Source organism: Aulonocara stuartgranti (assembly GCF_965226115.1).
Source record: "Aulonocara stuartgranti genome assembly, chromosome: 17".
Lineage (NCBI taxonomy): Eukaryota > Metazoa > Chordata > Actinopteri > Cichliformes > Cichlidae > Aulonocara > Aulonocara stuartgranti.
In genome coordinates this window covers 12,406,326-12,424,327 of record NC_138953.1, presented here as the reverse complement: position 1 = coordinate 12,424,327, position 18,002 = coordinate 12,406,326, and the positions used below count along the sequence as shown (strand labels likewise).

At 37.7% G+C, this 18,002-nt stretch overlaps 1 protein-coding gene across 1 annotated transcript; it reads right to left on the bottom strand.

Annotated features, from left to right (window-relative positions):
• Positions 1-621: 621 nt before the first annotated feature.
• On the bottom strand, positions 622-13,889 carry LOC309692177 (regulator of G-protein signaling 5-like). Its single transcript, XM_082510420.1, has 5 exons — positions 13,754-13,889; positions 13,008-13,121; positions 11,296-11,357; positions 5,072-5,238; positions 622-3,581 (listed from the first exon to the last, which is right to left on the bottom strand). The coding sequence occupies exons 1-5, from the start codon at positions 13,795-13,797 to the stop codon at positions 3,417-3,419; spliced, it is 552 nt and encodes a 183-aa protein (XP_082366546.1). The 5' UTR covers positions 13,798-13,889; the 3' UTR covers positions 622-3,416.
• Between the last annotated feature and the right edge of the window lie 4,113 nt (positions 13,890-18,002).

Here is an 18,002-nt window from a genome sequence, read left to right as displayed (position 1 = left end):
GCTAGTTAGTCAGCTGCATCTGTTTCCGCTCTGCTCTTTAGTCATCGCTGATGTTTCTTGGTGGTGCACTCTTTACATGCAGATTCTTTAAAACAACCCAGTCATTCCAAGAAGGGATGGAAGAAAAATGAAGTAAATATATAAACTAATATGTTTTCTGAGACTTTTTTGTTTTTCAGTGCTGTTTGTCTTTGACTGTTTCTGTTACATAATTGCAGACACTTTTTTTGGGTGGTCGGTGGGGGTTGATTATTGGCCCTGAACTAAGGCCTTGAAAAACACATTTTTCCCCCTTTTGTTTTATATCAACTATATATCTATTTATATCTATATCTATATCTTTTTGGATTTATGCTCCAACTATTTGATAGGAAGGCGCTACAACCAAGCTAGCAGATATTTGAAACAATGCTTAGGCCCACAACAGGTTCCGTATGTATAACTTAAAAAAGAAAAACCAAAATGACAATTTAAAGACAGATGTTTCCTCTTTTATAAGAGATACAGAACACTAGAAAGAGTACTTGCCTTATCTCCATTCAGAGCATCATGGATTTCACTGTTCAGAAAATCTGTACACGTTTAGATATTTACATGTATAAATAAATACATCTTCAGGAATTGTGTGCATATATATTTTTATGTGATTGACTCCAAAACGTACATGCAAGCTACATCCAATAATGCATTGTCAGCACCATTAAAGCCCTTATTGATTTTAATTTTGTTTAATTTTTTTCTATGATGCTGATTGATGACTTCTCACTCTTCAGGTTATGACACCAGACTGGCTAATCTGTGCCATCATGAATCCTTGTCATTTCTCTTTAAACCTGAAAGGAATCTTTGTCAATTTGGTGGTCCGATGCATTTCATAATAACACATTTAGAAATTCAGATAAGCTGAAAAAGTAGAAAATATATCACGCCTGATGTCCAGATCGGCACAATTTTTAGTTTTTCTTTTTTCTTTTGTGATATATTTGAATTTTTGGGAACAATAAGGACTTATAAATGCTGATTATATAATTATATTTCTGTTGGTTATTACATAAATCAAGAGTAAATATCATCACACTCAACGATTGCTACATTTAACTAAATGCATATATCATAGACACTTCAACATTACACACCAACACCAAATCCAACATTACATCTCATTGTAGCATAGTCTTGTGTAAGTTGGTGAATACTCTTAAGGATAGAAGAGTGACAAATAACTTGTGATTGAAAGTATAAAATGTAGTCTGAAACAGGAAAGTACATATAAGGTTGGCTTTATCAACTGATATTGCATATATTTTTGAATTTGTAATGCTGCTATAAATGTTGCTAACATTACACTTTGATTTTAGGATTTAACTGTGTGCTCCATTCTTTATCATAAGATCATTCTCATTAGCCACTTGAGGGATTGTCTAGTGCTGAAAACATGCAAGATCAGTTTCCCATGTTTTTCAAAAGTAAATTTACACTAAAAGCAGATCTGGACCTTTTTATTGACTTGGCTTGCATACATACAGTACAGCTTTGGTGTTGTGACATGGGAAAAAGATCTTTCTTTGTATGAAACCACTGTTCTGTTCACTTCTATTTATGAGATTCCCTCCTACTTGATTTTCCCATCTTAGCAACTTGCACTTAAGTGGTAGACAAGGAGCTCCACCACTTAGCCAACTAGCCAGCACTGTCCTCAAGGATGGCTCACACAGGATACATTACAACCAAAAGGTTGGGTGTAGTGAAAATCCACATTTTTATATCTATGTGAGGGTGAGATAACAGACCAGAACCAAAATAGAAAATAGGTTATGTGATAAATATTAGTCATGCATTGATAGTACTCCACTATGTGAGATATTCTTTTATTAAAAAGACAAAGTATTTGGTCCATGCTACAAATTATTCAGGCAATCAACTGATTCAAAACAACCAACTGTTTTACTGCCGTTCCACTTTAATTTCCCTTTGTTTTACCTTTTAAAAAGTCATTTGCTCTACTTTCCATGCAATAAGGTCTTAAGGGGGGGAAATCACAAAACACTTCACATATCACAGTCACATCTTTCTGGATAAAACTTTAATGTCTTCTAAAATGATTTAACATTGTTGTACATTTAAGGTGAATCTTGAGGTTTTTTAATAAAAGCAAAACTGCAAAATGTTTTTCATCGTCTTATCTTAAACTTGTGACTTGGTTTACAGTTTTTCTTTCTTTTGAAAACACTCACTATGTAACCACTGAGCGGTAGGGAAACTTGAAACAGGCACTACTCCATTTCAAAGTAAAAGCTGTGTCTTGTCACTTTTGCTTTCAAGGCAAACAGTCTATGTTTCCGGTATGGGTCACACTGTTCAGAGTTTCACAACTGCATAATGAGTAATTGGTGAGTGTTTGAGGCCAAGTCGGCGCCATGCATGTATTCATGTTGGAACCGCAGCAATATACTATTGACCAAAGATATGGAAGGAGGTTATTGGTGCAGCAATTTATAGCTCTTTGCAACTAATGTCATTTAGCAACGGAAAGCAATACCAATGCGTGTGGTTAGATTTTAGTGACTAGGCCTTAGCAATCGATTTAATAATGACTGTTAGCAACCTCCAGCAACTTCTTTGTACAACTACAGTAGGGGAATACTCATTTTTCTCCAGTTACTCAGCTTTATAGATTTGGAATGCCTTAGTTTTTCAGACCAAATGGAGCAGGTCAGAGACAATAAACTTCTCATCTTCTTCCTCCATCTCTTTTACTTTTTCATGCTACCACCATGTGTCAAAAGTGCATGGTAAACAATGGGGCCCAGCTTACACATAATGATAAATCTGTCTGACAAAGTTCCAACACTGTGATGCAAGTAGTAAGTATATGTTAGGTTATGTTTATAAGGGATTTTTTCAAAAGAATGATTTTCAAATCCCAAACTGAAGAACTAACTTTCTGACCTAGTTAAAGATTTGTCTGGTTTCCATAGAGATTACTTTTACATGTTTTGATATAGATTTAGTGTGTATATTGGTGTGTGTTGGTGCATCCCTGTACTTTTTTCAAAGGAAATTTTGATTTACATTTGAGGTCATGCTAGGAAACCATCAAGTTTAAGAGTCCAAATTTAGGAACGTGCGTGTGTGTGCGGGGGTGGGTGGGTGGAAAGGTGGGGCTATTTCAAAAGGCATTTTTTTCACTTTAGCTGAATTCAAAATGTAATTTTGAAATGTAATATCTATGACATTCACAATTTGGATTTTGGAAAACAAAAGTCTTCCAGATTATAGTTTGCACACACACACACACACACAGTAGTTTATTATAAATATTTAATCGAAATTCTTCATTAGTTTTCTTTTTTTCAAACCATCTAGCTACTGTTTAAAATCTCCCCACCTACCCACCCCTGCCCTAGCTACTCAATTTAGTTGACCAGGAGCTCCTGGTACTGCTCAGACCGGAGGAAACGGCCAAAGGAGTCTTTCTCCATGAGGGCATAGATCCTCTTCTGGGCCAGGTCAAAGGTTGAAGGGGAAAGCTCCACCAAGTTCCTCAGGGTCACATCCTTGGTGAAGTGGTCAATATTGACCTGTTAGAGAGATTTAAGACAAAAAACCAAAATTCTCTCAGAAGCAAGTAAAACTAGGATAAATAAGAGAAGTTGATATAAAATACGGGTGAAAATACGAGTAATATTTTAATATGTTAGCACTAACAGGCAGGCATCTGTTTCTATCTAGTCTAACCTCTCATGCAAATATGTTTGCCAAGACGGTAACGGCAATAACCTGAAATTTTACACTTAAATGTGATGTCACAGAGGCTACAGTCTTTGTTATTTCTAATTTTATAAGGTCATTCTGATCAAAAAGGTAGATCTTATGAAATAAAAACAAGTATTTCTAAAACTTGTTCACTCAAAACTCACTTGGAAGACTCAGTCATGGTTTTCTCCATGTTAGTTACGGAGTGTACCAATGGTGATAAAAGCAACAGATAAATGATTCTTCTTTCTCTTTGTTGCAAAAGAGAAGAATTACCACTGTTCCAAATGCTGGATTGATTCTCAGTTTTAAAAAGTTTGGTTATAGAAGGCTGATGAATATTATGCTTTTGTTTCTAAATAATGCAATTTGAATTCTGCCTCTAACCAATTTTATATATATTATATACAGCTCTCTGTGGAGTGATTGCTAATCTAGGGTGCTATGTGTTTTGGTTGTCATTCTCCTGCTTTTTGTTTTTTAACTTTTCTTTTATTATTTTCAGAAGTTACTTAATCATTCTTAGCCTGGTTTGATGGATTTTCCTTAAGTGGCCCAAACACGCAAAGATTAAAATATGCAAAAAAGTTATGCAGTTGTACCAATGCTGCAAATATTTGTACATTAAGGCTGTTCTGAGTCAAATTTAACCTGTATCTATTTAGATCCACCAGTATGCCTCAAATTGTGGCAAACAATGTTCTTAGTCAGTCTTGAAACTGTGAACCTGTGGACTGTGGAAGGCAGGCAGAGCACAGAAAACCCACACAGGCGGGGGAGAAGTTACAAACACAGAAACGACCCAGCCGAGTTTAAAACCAGGAAACTTCTTGCTGTTTTGGGATAGCACTATTAACTCCACCATGCTGCCTATATCATTATTAAGTATAAAATAATGTTAATATAAAATGATATAATTTAACGTAATGAATTATATTAATAATTGAAGGTTGTAGCGATGGTACTTTGGCATTGTGAAATCAAAAACAAATTCACTCTCAACTTAGGATACAGGATTAATGAGTCATTTAATAATGTCAGATAAACTATTTTTACATTCCAAACAGATCTGTGCTTTGGAATTCAGCATAGACAGTCATTATGGAAATCTTGTCCTGGGTCAGTTTGACCTGGAACATACTGTGAACACATGAAATACTTAGAGTATGGAGAGTGTTAAAGTAAGAGGTCAAGCATCAGTTTCCACTTTGTGAAACAAGCAATGTATGATTAATTTGAAGATTAACTATCTATCATCTTTATGAGGCTGAGCTGATGAAAGAGTAGGGATAGGGAAGTGACATGAGTGCCTGACCTCTCTGGGTCCCTCAGACTGGATAAAGTCTTCGTAGATCTTCTTTGCCTTGGCAGCCATCTTCGCTGGGTTCTTGGTCTTCTTGAAATCCTCACAGGCCATCCAGAACTCGATGTTCTCATCACTGAACTCAGACTGCAGGAAGCTACGGAAGGCAGACAGACCATCTGATAGAGGGAGACACGACAGAGAAGGTCATGAACTGATATGTTATAGGATACAGACTCACAGGTTGTTATCAAAATCTCTCTCCTGGTATGCACTTCACTGAGGAAATATGTTGGCAATTGTAAGCTTCAGTTAAGTTACAGTGACAGTCTAAGTCAAACTAAACATGATTTGAGTATATCCGTTACACTTCAAACATGGCTCAAGAATATGGGTAATGTCATATTCCCGCAAAGACTACAAAGTTAAAACTGGAAATGAACACCATACAAAACGCATCTTATTTTGAAATGGGTTCCAAGTTTGTCACTTAATGAAGAGACTTTCAATTTACTAACGATACAGAGGAGTCAGCTGTTAAGGTGAAATGTCAGAACAGTACAAAAGGATCTCTGCAAATCACAGTATTATATCATCAACCACTGTGCTTATTAACAGCTTTTGTCTACAAAAAGGGACTAATTAGAGAACAGCTTACATACAGCAATGTAGAAAGAAAGGGACTTACATGTGCTATAATGTATCATTTCTTTTTATTTGATGACTGTACGTAAAAAAACAAACAAACAAAAAATAAATAAATTAAAGGAACAGAAAGCTCCAATGTCATTCTAGCAATGGTGACATTGATAAGGAACACTGATAACAAAAACAAAGAAAAAAACTCAACATGGGTTGTTCTGAGTCCACCATTAATATAACTTGTGAGAAAACTGTTTGCGTCCAATGAAAAAATAAAGACTTCTGTTTTTATTCAGTTTGCAGGGCTCTAGAGTGCGACCAATTTGGTCACAAATGCGACCAAATTTTTCAGTGGTGCGACTAAAAACAAAATATTTGGTTGCACCTGTGCGACCAACTGTTCGGGTAGCAAAAAAACCCCCCAAAAAACTGCAACCTTCCCTGTGGTCAACAACAGACACACATTTTGCCCCTATCGTGGACTAAACCAATCAGAGATAGTCAGGGGCGGGACTTCTCTGATTGGCCGTGGTCCAGTTGAAAGTGCAGGTGGCAGTGGGAGGTGAGTAGCTTGAATAAAGCGATATCAATTAATTAAATCCTGAATCGACTTTTAAATATAACTGTGTTTTGCCAGAAACGCCAGATTCTCAGATTAAAGCTCACAAAACCATTTCAACAACAACCAAACAGCAGATGAGAGCAGGTACACGGATTCCACACAAAGACGTAAACACAGACCCGACGCATCAGAATCAACTTTGTCTTTCTCGGCTTTCTCACCCGACGGCCCGTAGACGGACACGCTGTCGGAGCTTAGCGGTTCTGATGCGTCCGGTCCGTGCTGTGATTATGTCTTTTTTGCGCTGATTCTGAGCTGCAGGTTTTGTCTCTCTCCAACCAAAATTCACTGAGCCAGCAGCAAAAGAAGCAGCAAACTGCGCTTCACATTTGATCAATGTCGTCATGAATTTTGCTGTTTTGCTTCCACGACTATTAAAATCACACTTCATGCACAGCTAGCTCTCTCTCTATCTCTCTCTGTACTTCAAGAACAGTTTCCCGTCTCCAATCTCTGTTTTCTGTATTATTCATTCGCTTATTACCCACCAGTCTACCGTTGTTTACAGCGCTGTCGGCTGCTGTCTTTTTCTTTTCTTTTTCTTTTTTTCACTTGAATGACCTCCGACAAGAAAGGCTATTTTTTCTGTTGTTCAATACTGAAGAAATTTAAACTTTATATGCAGAACATTGTAGAATATTTTTAAGGTTATCTGCTATAAAAAGCCAGACCAGGAAAATCAGCTTCATGTTTTTCTGTGTTTTATTCTCAGTTACTTTCACACAAAGGCATCTGCTGTGATGTTCACAATTCTGATGAAGTCAGTACTGATAAATGATCAGAATTATAATATTTCTGACTGTCTGAGGCTAAATTGAATTGAATCGGGACTTTGAAAACCGGAATCGAATGGATTATAGAAATCAGTGATGATACCCAGCCCTAGTGAGCAGCCTAGGCACGACAGAAGTGGATGTAGCTGTAATAGGAAAAGAACTATTGCTAACTTTTCTTTTAAGTTAAGGCCTGATCCTTCTGAAATTCATAGCCAGTGCTCTGACACGGTGTCATCAATCTTTGAAAGCTGAAAAAGCACAGTGTATCCAGAAAAACACATTATATTATATAAATTATTATAAAATTTGTGTGCACCTAACTTTTTAAAGTTAGGCGTACCGGTACGCCCATGGCAAAAAGTTAGTCTAGAGCCCTGAAGTTTGTTATGGATGGCAGCCAAGACTTAGGAAAAGCTAATAATTTGGATTGTAGAGGAGAAACTCCTCCATTCCCAAGCAGCAATGTTTCGTGCTAAAAAATGTAGCCACTTAGGTTGTCTCTAAGAGCACATCCTCTCTAAAGTGACAGGATCTACTTATCAGCTCTTTAATGCTCTTTCATTTAAAAATGCTAAAATCCATGTGCAAACCCAGACACAGTCGGCAGTAATGACAGACTCTACTCTTGCAGAACAACACTCCTTGTCAAACAGTAGAAACTGTTTCCGAACAACTCAATGAGCACAAGAAATGGTTCAAAAGGAGTGTTGACTCAGCCTCTAGATTTTCCAAAGACTAATCCCACTGCATATTAACTGAAATAAGTCTGATCCACAAAGGCCCCAACCTTCAGCCCACAAGGCCCAAAGGATCTATTGCCAGAGTCCCAGAGTCATGGTTTTATGTATGAAAGACTGTTTTTTTGTTAATTTTCACTAAACTTGGGGAATCAAATGCAGGACAGAGATCCAAATGTTTAAGCTCACAATAGCACGTTTTTAGCTGATTCTGGTCTCTGTGGCTAATTTCCCACTAGACTGCTTTTGCAGAGCTGGGCTAAATTTTATGAAGGCTTAAAAAGACTTGTTAATACTTGAGAGCCTGTTGCTGCTCGCATATTAATGCCAAGTGACAGGTGTGTGCTGACTAGCTGTCTGCTGATTACTTCCTCACCCAAGTCACTGAACTGGACCTTTCAACCATGTTTGTGATGTTGGTGTCTTTTGTATGATTTTTCCCAAATTATTGTTATGTGACACATAAGTCTGTGGATCCAGCTTGTGCTAACTTTGCACACCTCCCCCTTGTCCAAATATGGACACTTCTGGCTCCCCCTGCAAAAAGCTGGCAGTGACATAAAACTAAGTCAGTGCTTCAAGGCTGTTTTTCTCAATGCAGTGGGTGATGTCACAGAGGCTATGTCAGTCTTTTGTATAATGTCTGTGGTTACTCCTCTACTTTCTGTTACCACACTCCAGGGAGAGGGTGACAACCATGCCGTCTTTTAGAAAAGGTCAGGCATTTTTCATGAATTAAATCCTAAACCCCCCACCACCCCCCACCAACCCCTCAATAACTGACCACTGTTGCTGTTTTTTTTTAGAAAAATATCAGTCCACCTATACTTTTCTAACTGCTACCTGTTTTCCATTTGTCATACGTCTGTTTTTCCCCTCCTGACTAAAACCATAATTAAAGCATTACATAGCAGACACCTCAGTTTCAAAAGCCTTTATTTGACAAATGAAACTGCCAATGTTACACATTCCATGTCTAAATAGGACTTTACATGATTAAGAAGCTGACAGAATTAATGTAAACTGTGCCTAGATTACAATGCATTTCTGTTGTTACTGATTAAAAGCGGATGGATGGTGTATGTTATTTAGTGGGGCTTTACCTCATACCTTTAAAAAAAAAATCCACAAACAATTAAAAAAAAGCCCCCACAACTTTATAAACATTTAGACAACTACCTTTCAGGAATGTCAAAAAGTAACAAATTGATTATTTATGGACAAATATAAAAGCACTTTGGTTATCACAAAATAATTATCCAAACTAAAGCTTGATAAAACAGCCACTCATTTCCCCGAAGGCCATTGTAGCTCAACACAATGCCTGCAAAAGGTCCCATTGTCTATACAGGCATATGCTGCAAATGATAAGCTTTCTGCTGCGGCCTCAGGCCTTTATCTTCAATCTAAATGGCTAGCTTGATTAAAAATAGCTCAGAGTCCTAATCAAGTTGTTGCTTTTTCTTTTTTTGTCTTTTTTGGAACGAGTACAAGGGCACACAAAAAGCAAAGCGCACATGCACAGGCACAAGTTTGTAAATGAGAGCTGCAGCGACCAAAGAACACAGCCTCGTGTTTAGTGTTTGTGTATCTGCCTTTGACTCGATACTCATGAAATTAGTTTTATTAAGCTCCAGTGAACCTTCTTGCTGATAGCAAGTGAATTATTCAGCAACACGTTTAAAAACAAAACCCCTAAAAATGAAATTACTGTAATTTAAACCAAAATACTATGCCACCAATTAAACCCTTTTTATGTCAAGTGTAATCTTTTTTTCCTTTTTTACAGGTAGTTATGCATTATGTATTTTCTTCATAATATTGACTGTTGTGCGAGGGCGTTGGTGGTGGGGTTGTGGGGGGCAGAGTGTATCTCTGTGCATGAGAGAAAATAATTCATTTACAATCCCAGGGGACTTAACAAGGAAAAGCCATAAAGACTAATGTTAATGCAAAATATCATGTAGATAAATAATCACGGTGTGACAGTTTGCGGCAACTGTGCAATAAATCAGTGCTGCTGGAATCACTTAGACTGCTCCCTAGAGATGTAACCAAAACACCCATAACCTTCCTGGGCTGGTATACACATTTATTCAAGCATACAAACACTGGAGGAACGTACATCTCTCTGCCCCAGACGGTGCTGAAGGAGCCACTTAGAAAGGTTCATTGCCACTCCACTGAGCTCGGTAGAGGAAATGGTTCTCTGTTCACGTATCAGCAACATCTGTATCTAGGGTTTGTTTTAATGCGCAGGGGCCACCTAAGTGACTTATTAGCTGGGGAGTTTACACGTAGTACTAAATACCGCTAACCATTAGAGTTAATCATCAGTCTTGCAGGCTCTCAGGCTTTCTGTTCACTTTGCGAGGTAAACAGCCGAGCCAGAAATTGAGTGTTTGCTGCGCATAGTGACTGTAAATATTCCTTTCCCTTCTTCTTACATTTTTCAGCATCTATGCCAAAAACTCTCTTTATATAACTCTGTCCCCTGCAAACTATTTCATTATGTGTATTATGTGTTTTTTTTGGATAGATATATAATTAGATAAATGCATTTTATCCCCTTTTTAAAGATTTAAAGATGTTATATAAAGGTTTTTTTATTCATATTTCACCAAGCTCCTGCTACCCATAGTGTACTGTAAACCCATGCAGAGTGAGCACATAATATTGGATGAGATAAAGATCAAAACCTTATCGTCACCATCTCTCTTATCCAATTAAAACACCATGGCCACATGTAGGTCTTAAGCACACACGTTTGCTGTCATGGAAACCAAAGCCTGCTAGCTGTACTGTTTCTGTTTAAACTGTCTTGCAGACAGACACCAGACCTCAAAGAAGGCATGTTTTCACCCTTTGACACTGATTAAAGTTAAACTACAATGATAGCTCTTACATAATGGAAATGACAGCTTTGGACAGAAGAAAATAATGATGTTCTTCAGGCTTCTCTATGAGTACAACAAAGCAAATTCACTGTGTGGTGCACGTAAAAGGGTAACTTTACTTGGAAAATGTTCAATTTTGGGATTTCAGAAAGCAGAATTGTTGGTGTGCATTTCTGGCTTTGCTGTTACATAAACTGAAAGACGTGTGAGGTCCAATATCAAGAAGCAACAACTTTCTTTATTTTTTTTTGAAAAAACACTTTAGAGACCAAACACTTTTTAGTAACAGCCACATCCACCTATTCATGCGGTGCTTTACTTAACACCCTTTCTATCTGCCACACACACATTTATAAGGAGACGTCAGGGGCACTACTTGAACATGTGTACTGGAGGAGACTTTCCAATCCACTCCAACTTCTCGAGCCACAGATGTCACATAAAAAAATAAAACTCAGCCTTTTACAAAAAATAGGCAACAACAAGAAACGCAACAAAACGTTCAGCTTGAGCTTTCTGGTTAAGAAAGTGTAAGTGTGAGAAATAGAGAGGGTTGACTTACAGCTGTTGTTCAGGACCCGGTCCAGACTCTCACGCCATTGAGAAGCCTCTTCAGGAGCAGGCCTGTGTGCACAAAAACACCTCTTTTCAGTCAGGAGGAAAAACAGTGTAAAACTTACCTCAGGAGCTAAGAAGGCTTTCTTTACGGTCTTTAGCTGCCATGTTGTTAGTGCTTGAAGCTTACAATTTAAACTGCAAAAAAACAGTTATTAAGGTAAACTTATGGTACAAAACTGCTTCCTGCACAATGCAGAGACTGCTAAGTGGCAGTAAAGGTAAAATGTATGTATTTATTAATAATCAGGAAACATTTCAGCCTTCTCACTGAATAACTGTACAGACACCTTTGTACATGAGTGCTGATCCAACCCAAAACAATCCTTGACTTGAGAAATCTCACTCAGACTCTTTTTTTAAAGCAGCCGGTTAGATGTAGATCGTTGTTGATCAACACAGGTGTTAATAATCACAATAATTAAGGCTCAGACCTAAAAAAAAATGCTTCTTTAATTCTTTAGTGTTTGCCTTGTTTTCCTTTGAAAATGGTTGGGGAAAATAAAAATGACTGTCAACAGACACCAAGTAAACCTCTGACGAACTGTTGCCAGACAGCTTCAGAAAACAGGCTATAAATATTCAAACACATTGTATTGTACTGTATTGTCCTTGTCTGAAAAAAGCCAGATGAAAGCTTTTGAACTGAGTTTGCACTATAAGATTTCACATTTCTGCAGAGGAAAAATAGACCGTCTATGTCTGAATCTTTCCCCGTCATTTCCACTGAGCTCCAACTTTAAACTCATTCAAAGTGGACTTTTATTAAAGAAATTGGACAAAGAAGTCAGATTGTGAAACAATGCTGCCTTCCAGTCACCTTTTTAGGGAGCATTTCCAAAGCAGCCTGCTTTTTTTTATGGGGGAAAAATAGTTGGAATAGCTAGTGAGTGACACCCAATCTGTATCTTTAAAAAAAAACAAAGGAAAAAAAGTGTGCTTCAGAAAAAATGAGGGTTAAGAATAAATAATAAGAATTCAAACCAAAGCTTACGGAATAACGAAACATAAATTCGATTTTCTCGATGATATAAGAAAAAAAATGGAGTTCTGACAGCTCAGGCAGGAGAGCTGCTGCGACTGCTGTCAGCCAAACTAAACAAAAAGGTCAAAGGAGCTGCAAGACAAATTTATAATAAATAAACCCAAATAAAGCTTCTGCCACAGCCACATAAACCTTCCTCAAAGCTACACTGTGGCTGGTTTTTAGGTGGTAAAAAAAAAAAAATCATCATGCTTTTACTGACACAAGTCAAGGTCTTTCTAGTCTAGTTATGCTACAATTTATTTAAAACATTTTCCATTATGTTAAAAACAAACATTAAAGGCAAAAGTTTCCCTTACAACACCAAAAGTCTAGGTGTACAGTAACAGAAGACAAATAAACACAAAAAACCGGCATAATTTAGCATCTCATACATATTTTTCCACTACCACAGTCTGTTCAAGGCAATGCATTTGAAATCTCAAGCTTTGTACCGTCACACTCCCAACGTCTGAGCCCACTCAATGTCTGGGGAGGTTTCACTTGATCTCCACATCTTGTACCTGCTTGGGGCTCTGTTCTCCCGCTTTACCATCAATTATCTGGTTAACAGATAATCAGGAAAATACTACCCACATCACAGACATTCAGCCCTCGGAGGAAAAAACACTCACTTCTGGAGCTTCTCCGGTTTCTTTTCAGTCTTCTCAGGGTAGGGGATGATGAGGTCGATGGCATTTTCCGGCTTCTGCAGTAAGACTCCTAATTTCGACTTGATCTCCTTAGCCCTGAATGACAGAAAGAAGAACGGGACAACAACGCGTTAACATCTAACAGTCCGGTCCAGATGCTTATCAAATTGTGACACTGTGATAAGTGTCATCCTCTAACCAGAGTAGTATATTTGAACAGGACACTGACATTACACTCACAAGTAAAAATCTGCTTTAACAATCAGTGTAACACAGCTTCAGAAACAAAGCTGCTAAAACTGTTAAAAAAAAATAAGTCAGGAACAAAACCTAAAATCCAGGTCTTGTTTTTATTTTAGTATTTACCACACTTTTTTTTCTCTTTCTCTCATTAAGCAACATGCCTGACCTCCTTCAGTGTTTGAATGCTTAAGCAATACACTATTCATCTGTAAAACAATAAAAGCTTTAAAACAAGTCATGTACATTATTCTCTGTGTCAAAAAGCCTGTTTAAAAATAATTTATAGGAGGCAGAAAATAGACCACAAAAGTAAAAACTCATAAAGTGAACTTCTTTTTGCTTTAAAGTGCTTTCCAGTGCATACTGTTAACTTTAATGGCACAGAACTCCCACAAACAGGTTACAAAGCTTAGTCAAACTTTGCGGGATCCAAACCACATCACAGCAACACACTATTAAGATGTAAGCAATGATTCAGTACTCACCTTTCGAGGCAGGTTTGGGGTAAAGCGGCTAATCCTTTGCACATTTTCCAGTGCTTTCAATTGCAGTAAAGAACAAATTCAGTTTTCCTGTTAACCCACAGTCACTCCAGGGTTCCTTTTCCTTTCTGACTCTGCCTTTCAGCACATAGGGAGTTTTATACAGACGCCTTTTGGGCTGCGGGCCAACAGCTAAGCCAATCAGACTGGAATGTGTACTGCACGGGTAGCCTGGCTGAGGAAGGGTGGGTTTTCAGATGTGAATGGCTCTTTGCTTTGAGGTTTTAATTAACTGGTCCAGATACAGAAAGGAACATTAGATTTCACTGATTTAAAGTTTATGTAACAGGGATCTGAAGGTGCTAATCACGGTGTGGTTCCCATCTTGTCAGTGTGTTTATTTTATTTGCAGTGATGCATTTGAAAACAGTTCTTCTGGATTTTGTATTTATAGTTCCTGTTATATTTGTTAGTACCAATTTGTTTTCTGATCCTATTTACAGGATGTTTTTTTTTTTTTTTTACCATTTTACACATTTCTTTTAATCTGACACATGAGCGTGGCTAAGAGTGAATGTGTTTACAGTTCAATTGAGTTCTTTTTGTATATCACAAATCACAATAACAGTCTGCTCAAGGTGCTTTATGTTTGAAAAACCCCCACAATAATACACTATGCTATTGTTTAAAACTATAAAACTATAATGTATAACTTAACTGCGACTGAAGTTTGATGCTAAGTATGAGCTAATGTTTAACTTGTTTTGTTCCAGTTAATTGTGTCAGCTGTGTATACATAGACTTTTTTTTAAAAAGTCACTTTATTTGGCTTTTCCCCGCCCAATGTACTGAGCAAAGAAGAAAGAAAAAAGGCAAATGTACACATTAGTTATAAAGGTATTTTTTGATTCATGTCGGGCTATTGGGCTAATTTTGATTACAAACAAAAATCTGCAAAACTGTTGTTATTTTTAACCAAATTGAACTTTTCAATTTATTGAGTATTAATAGTTTAAAGCCATTTATATGGATATCTGAAACCCCAATCTGGGACTTTTGTAGGCTTGACTTGCTGTCACCAGAAACTCTAAATTGAAGAAGCTAAAAGAGAGCCTTCATCAATTTTCATCTTTTGACTGACATATTCCAAGTTCCAAAGTCTGTAATTCTAACTTCTAGTATGGTAGTTCTGTCCCCACTGCTCCATATTATAGCTTACCCTGCGACTCAACATTTTTAATTACAGATCATTTGCTCATTTTGTTTATTGTTGTTTTATGTCACACAACTGACTGTGCTGTCTAAATTACAACCGACCAACTGCGTCTCCTAAAAATTGCATATATACACAACGGCAATAAATTGTTTACCCAGTTACATTTACTGGGCAATGTACATCTATTTGCTGCCTGGGTTAAGCTGCGCCTCATTAATTATCTGCATCAGAGTAGACATGGTGGCTGAAATGCATGACTCATGTACATAGCAATCAACTCTCTCACTTGAGAGCAAGATTTACATCCTGGCTCGAAGACACCCGTACTTTGGCAGATGCTGTGCTGCTTTCTGCAGAAGTATGAACTCAGCTTTAACCAGATTTGACCAGAAATTTGATCAGAGATAATGCTTCTCTGAAAGAAATTATGACCACTAAAAAATCCTGTATCTGACTTGCACATAATGCAAATGCAGTAGCCAGTTTTCTGGCTGAATATTCCTCTGATTATTTATAAATATATAAGAATAAATGCTCACAGTGCCACATGTGCTCACCCTCTGCAGATTCACTGCAGAAATACATGCAGTTTTGAAAAATAGGCACTTAAGTTAAGGTTAGAAAGGTTAGTGGGGTTTACTTAAAGGTAAGTATGCCATCCGTCTTTTTTTATACACTAAGTATAACTTGGTCATAATTATTGTTTTCCTCAAAATCAATTTAGCTGTAAATGTTATTTTCACAAGGCTGCATTGGACTGGGAGACGGTGACAGTTTTCTCTAATCTTGTACATTCCACTGAGTCACACAATATGGTGCCATGACAACTTCAGGGTTAAGTGTTAATTCACACATTGAGCGTCCTTAAATGTCCTTCAATCATGACGCATTCATCGATTCAGTCTGATTCATCCCAAAAGATTTTGCAGCTTCTAAAATGTCGTTCTACATCTGTTTTACTGTTTGAACAATTGCAAGCTTAAGATTATTTTCAGAATATCAGTGAGTAAATGCACCATTCCTTTTAGTAACTTCAGGGACAAAATACATTCTTGTAAATACTGCTTTTTAACATCTCTGTATATGGTAAACACAGCAGACTGAAATTTTTTTAACTTTGAAATCTATTTTCTCTTTTTTTTTTTGGCATGATTGGAAAAACTGCATGAGTATATGTACTCTTGATTGCTGTCAAATAAATACATCTATCTGTCTTGAAAATTAGTTTTCAGCTGTTACAGCACTTATTGAGCATTATATTGAATGTACTGCCCAAGGTCCAAAGAAGAAAATTCTGTTGAATGACTAAAGCATGATGTGGTCACAAGTTTTTCATTGACAATGTAAGCCACCTACATTTAATTGAGAAAAATAGTGATGAATTTCTTCATTCACATGCTGCTTGCCAGTGTTATAAAGGCCGGACATGTTATACGACCAATTCATTACAAAGATAGAGCCGACCAATCCGAATTCTCTCAAAGTTTTGATGCTGATCAAGATTCTAATCGGCAGCAGAAGTTATTAGAAAGCAATTATGAGGCTTCTGATTTTAAAATCTCATCATGAGCAGGTTATTGTACCAACTTTATTAACCTTAGTGTCATTACTCTTTTGTGCGTGCATTTAAGTCACTGCCTTGGGCCCCTTTAGAGCCAAATTTAAATCTCTTTCTGAAACGTGACATGAGTGTAATACGTGCGACATGTGCGCTATAAGTTAATTTGTACCACTGAGCATACACGTAACTGAATACATATGCACTGACCTGCTTTGGAAAGGAGGAAGACAGTTCACTGTTAGCTCTCAAAGCTAACTGCAACAAACCTTTCCCCCAACAACGATCAAGACTTGAATACTTATACTTAGTTTTTAACATACATGTGACTCACTGAATTGCTTCAGTTTACTTTTCTTACTTTGGTATTTGATTTTTTCTGCAGTAAAGAACACTGAAAGTAAACAGAGCTCAAAATTTGCTATGGTGATGAACCCCATGAGATGAAAATCTAAATATATGAGCCAGAACAGCCCTGGAAAATTTCTAGTTTCACACAGTTTAACACTAATAACAAATAAATAAACAGCCATTTTCCTAAGAACATTGAGACTGCTGAAAAAAGAGAGGTAGGGATTTCTCAAATGAGCCCGAGGTGCCCTCTGGACCATGATTTGCATTCTGTAGCCTTAAAAAGAAATCATCATGTTGCTACAACAATGTAGTCAGAAGGCGTAGACTTCTGTACAGCCAGTGCTGTAGGCCAAACAAAGGAGGATGGTAAATTATGCAGCACTTGTTAAACTGAAATATCAGTCTGTCTTGGTATAGGTCAGGGGTCGGCAACCTGCGGCTCCGGAGCCGCATGCGGCTCTTTAGTCCTTATAGTGCGGCTCCGCGTGGTTTGGGAAAATAAATTAGAAGTATTTAGCTGAAGTGTAATTTATTTATGTTAGTTCTTTTTTAACTTGTAGTTCTAAATTGGAAGCTTATTGTGATATTGAAATATAAAAATACAATTATATTCTATTATTTTTTCATTGCTCAAAATAAGCGTCACACTCGCGGAAGCCGGTGTACCCGCCGAAACGCCGTGCATTTATCGAGACTTTCAACCCCAGATAGGCCAATTATAGACCTTCGGATCCACATCATGTCAGCAGCTATTCTCCTCCGTGAACTATGTTAAAAACAAACACCGCTCACGCCTCACAGATGGCACCTTACAGTCCTGCGTAAAGATGAAAGTGACTTCGTACAGCCCCGATTTGCAGACGCTGTGCGCAGAGGTTCAGGAGTAGAAGTTCCATTGTAAACATACCACGGCAGACCCGACGCTGTTTGCATTGACCACTTTTCACACATAGTTGCTGTACGCATACAGCCGGCTGTAGCTTTTCAGCTCACAGCCCGACACATACCAACACAACAGCATAGATAGCACAGACGTTAAGGCGGTGAGGCGTGATTGCGGGTGCCGCTCAGGTGCGTCCGCCTCCCCTGCAGCGGCGCTGCAGAACACCCCCCGCCACACACAT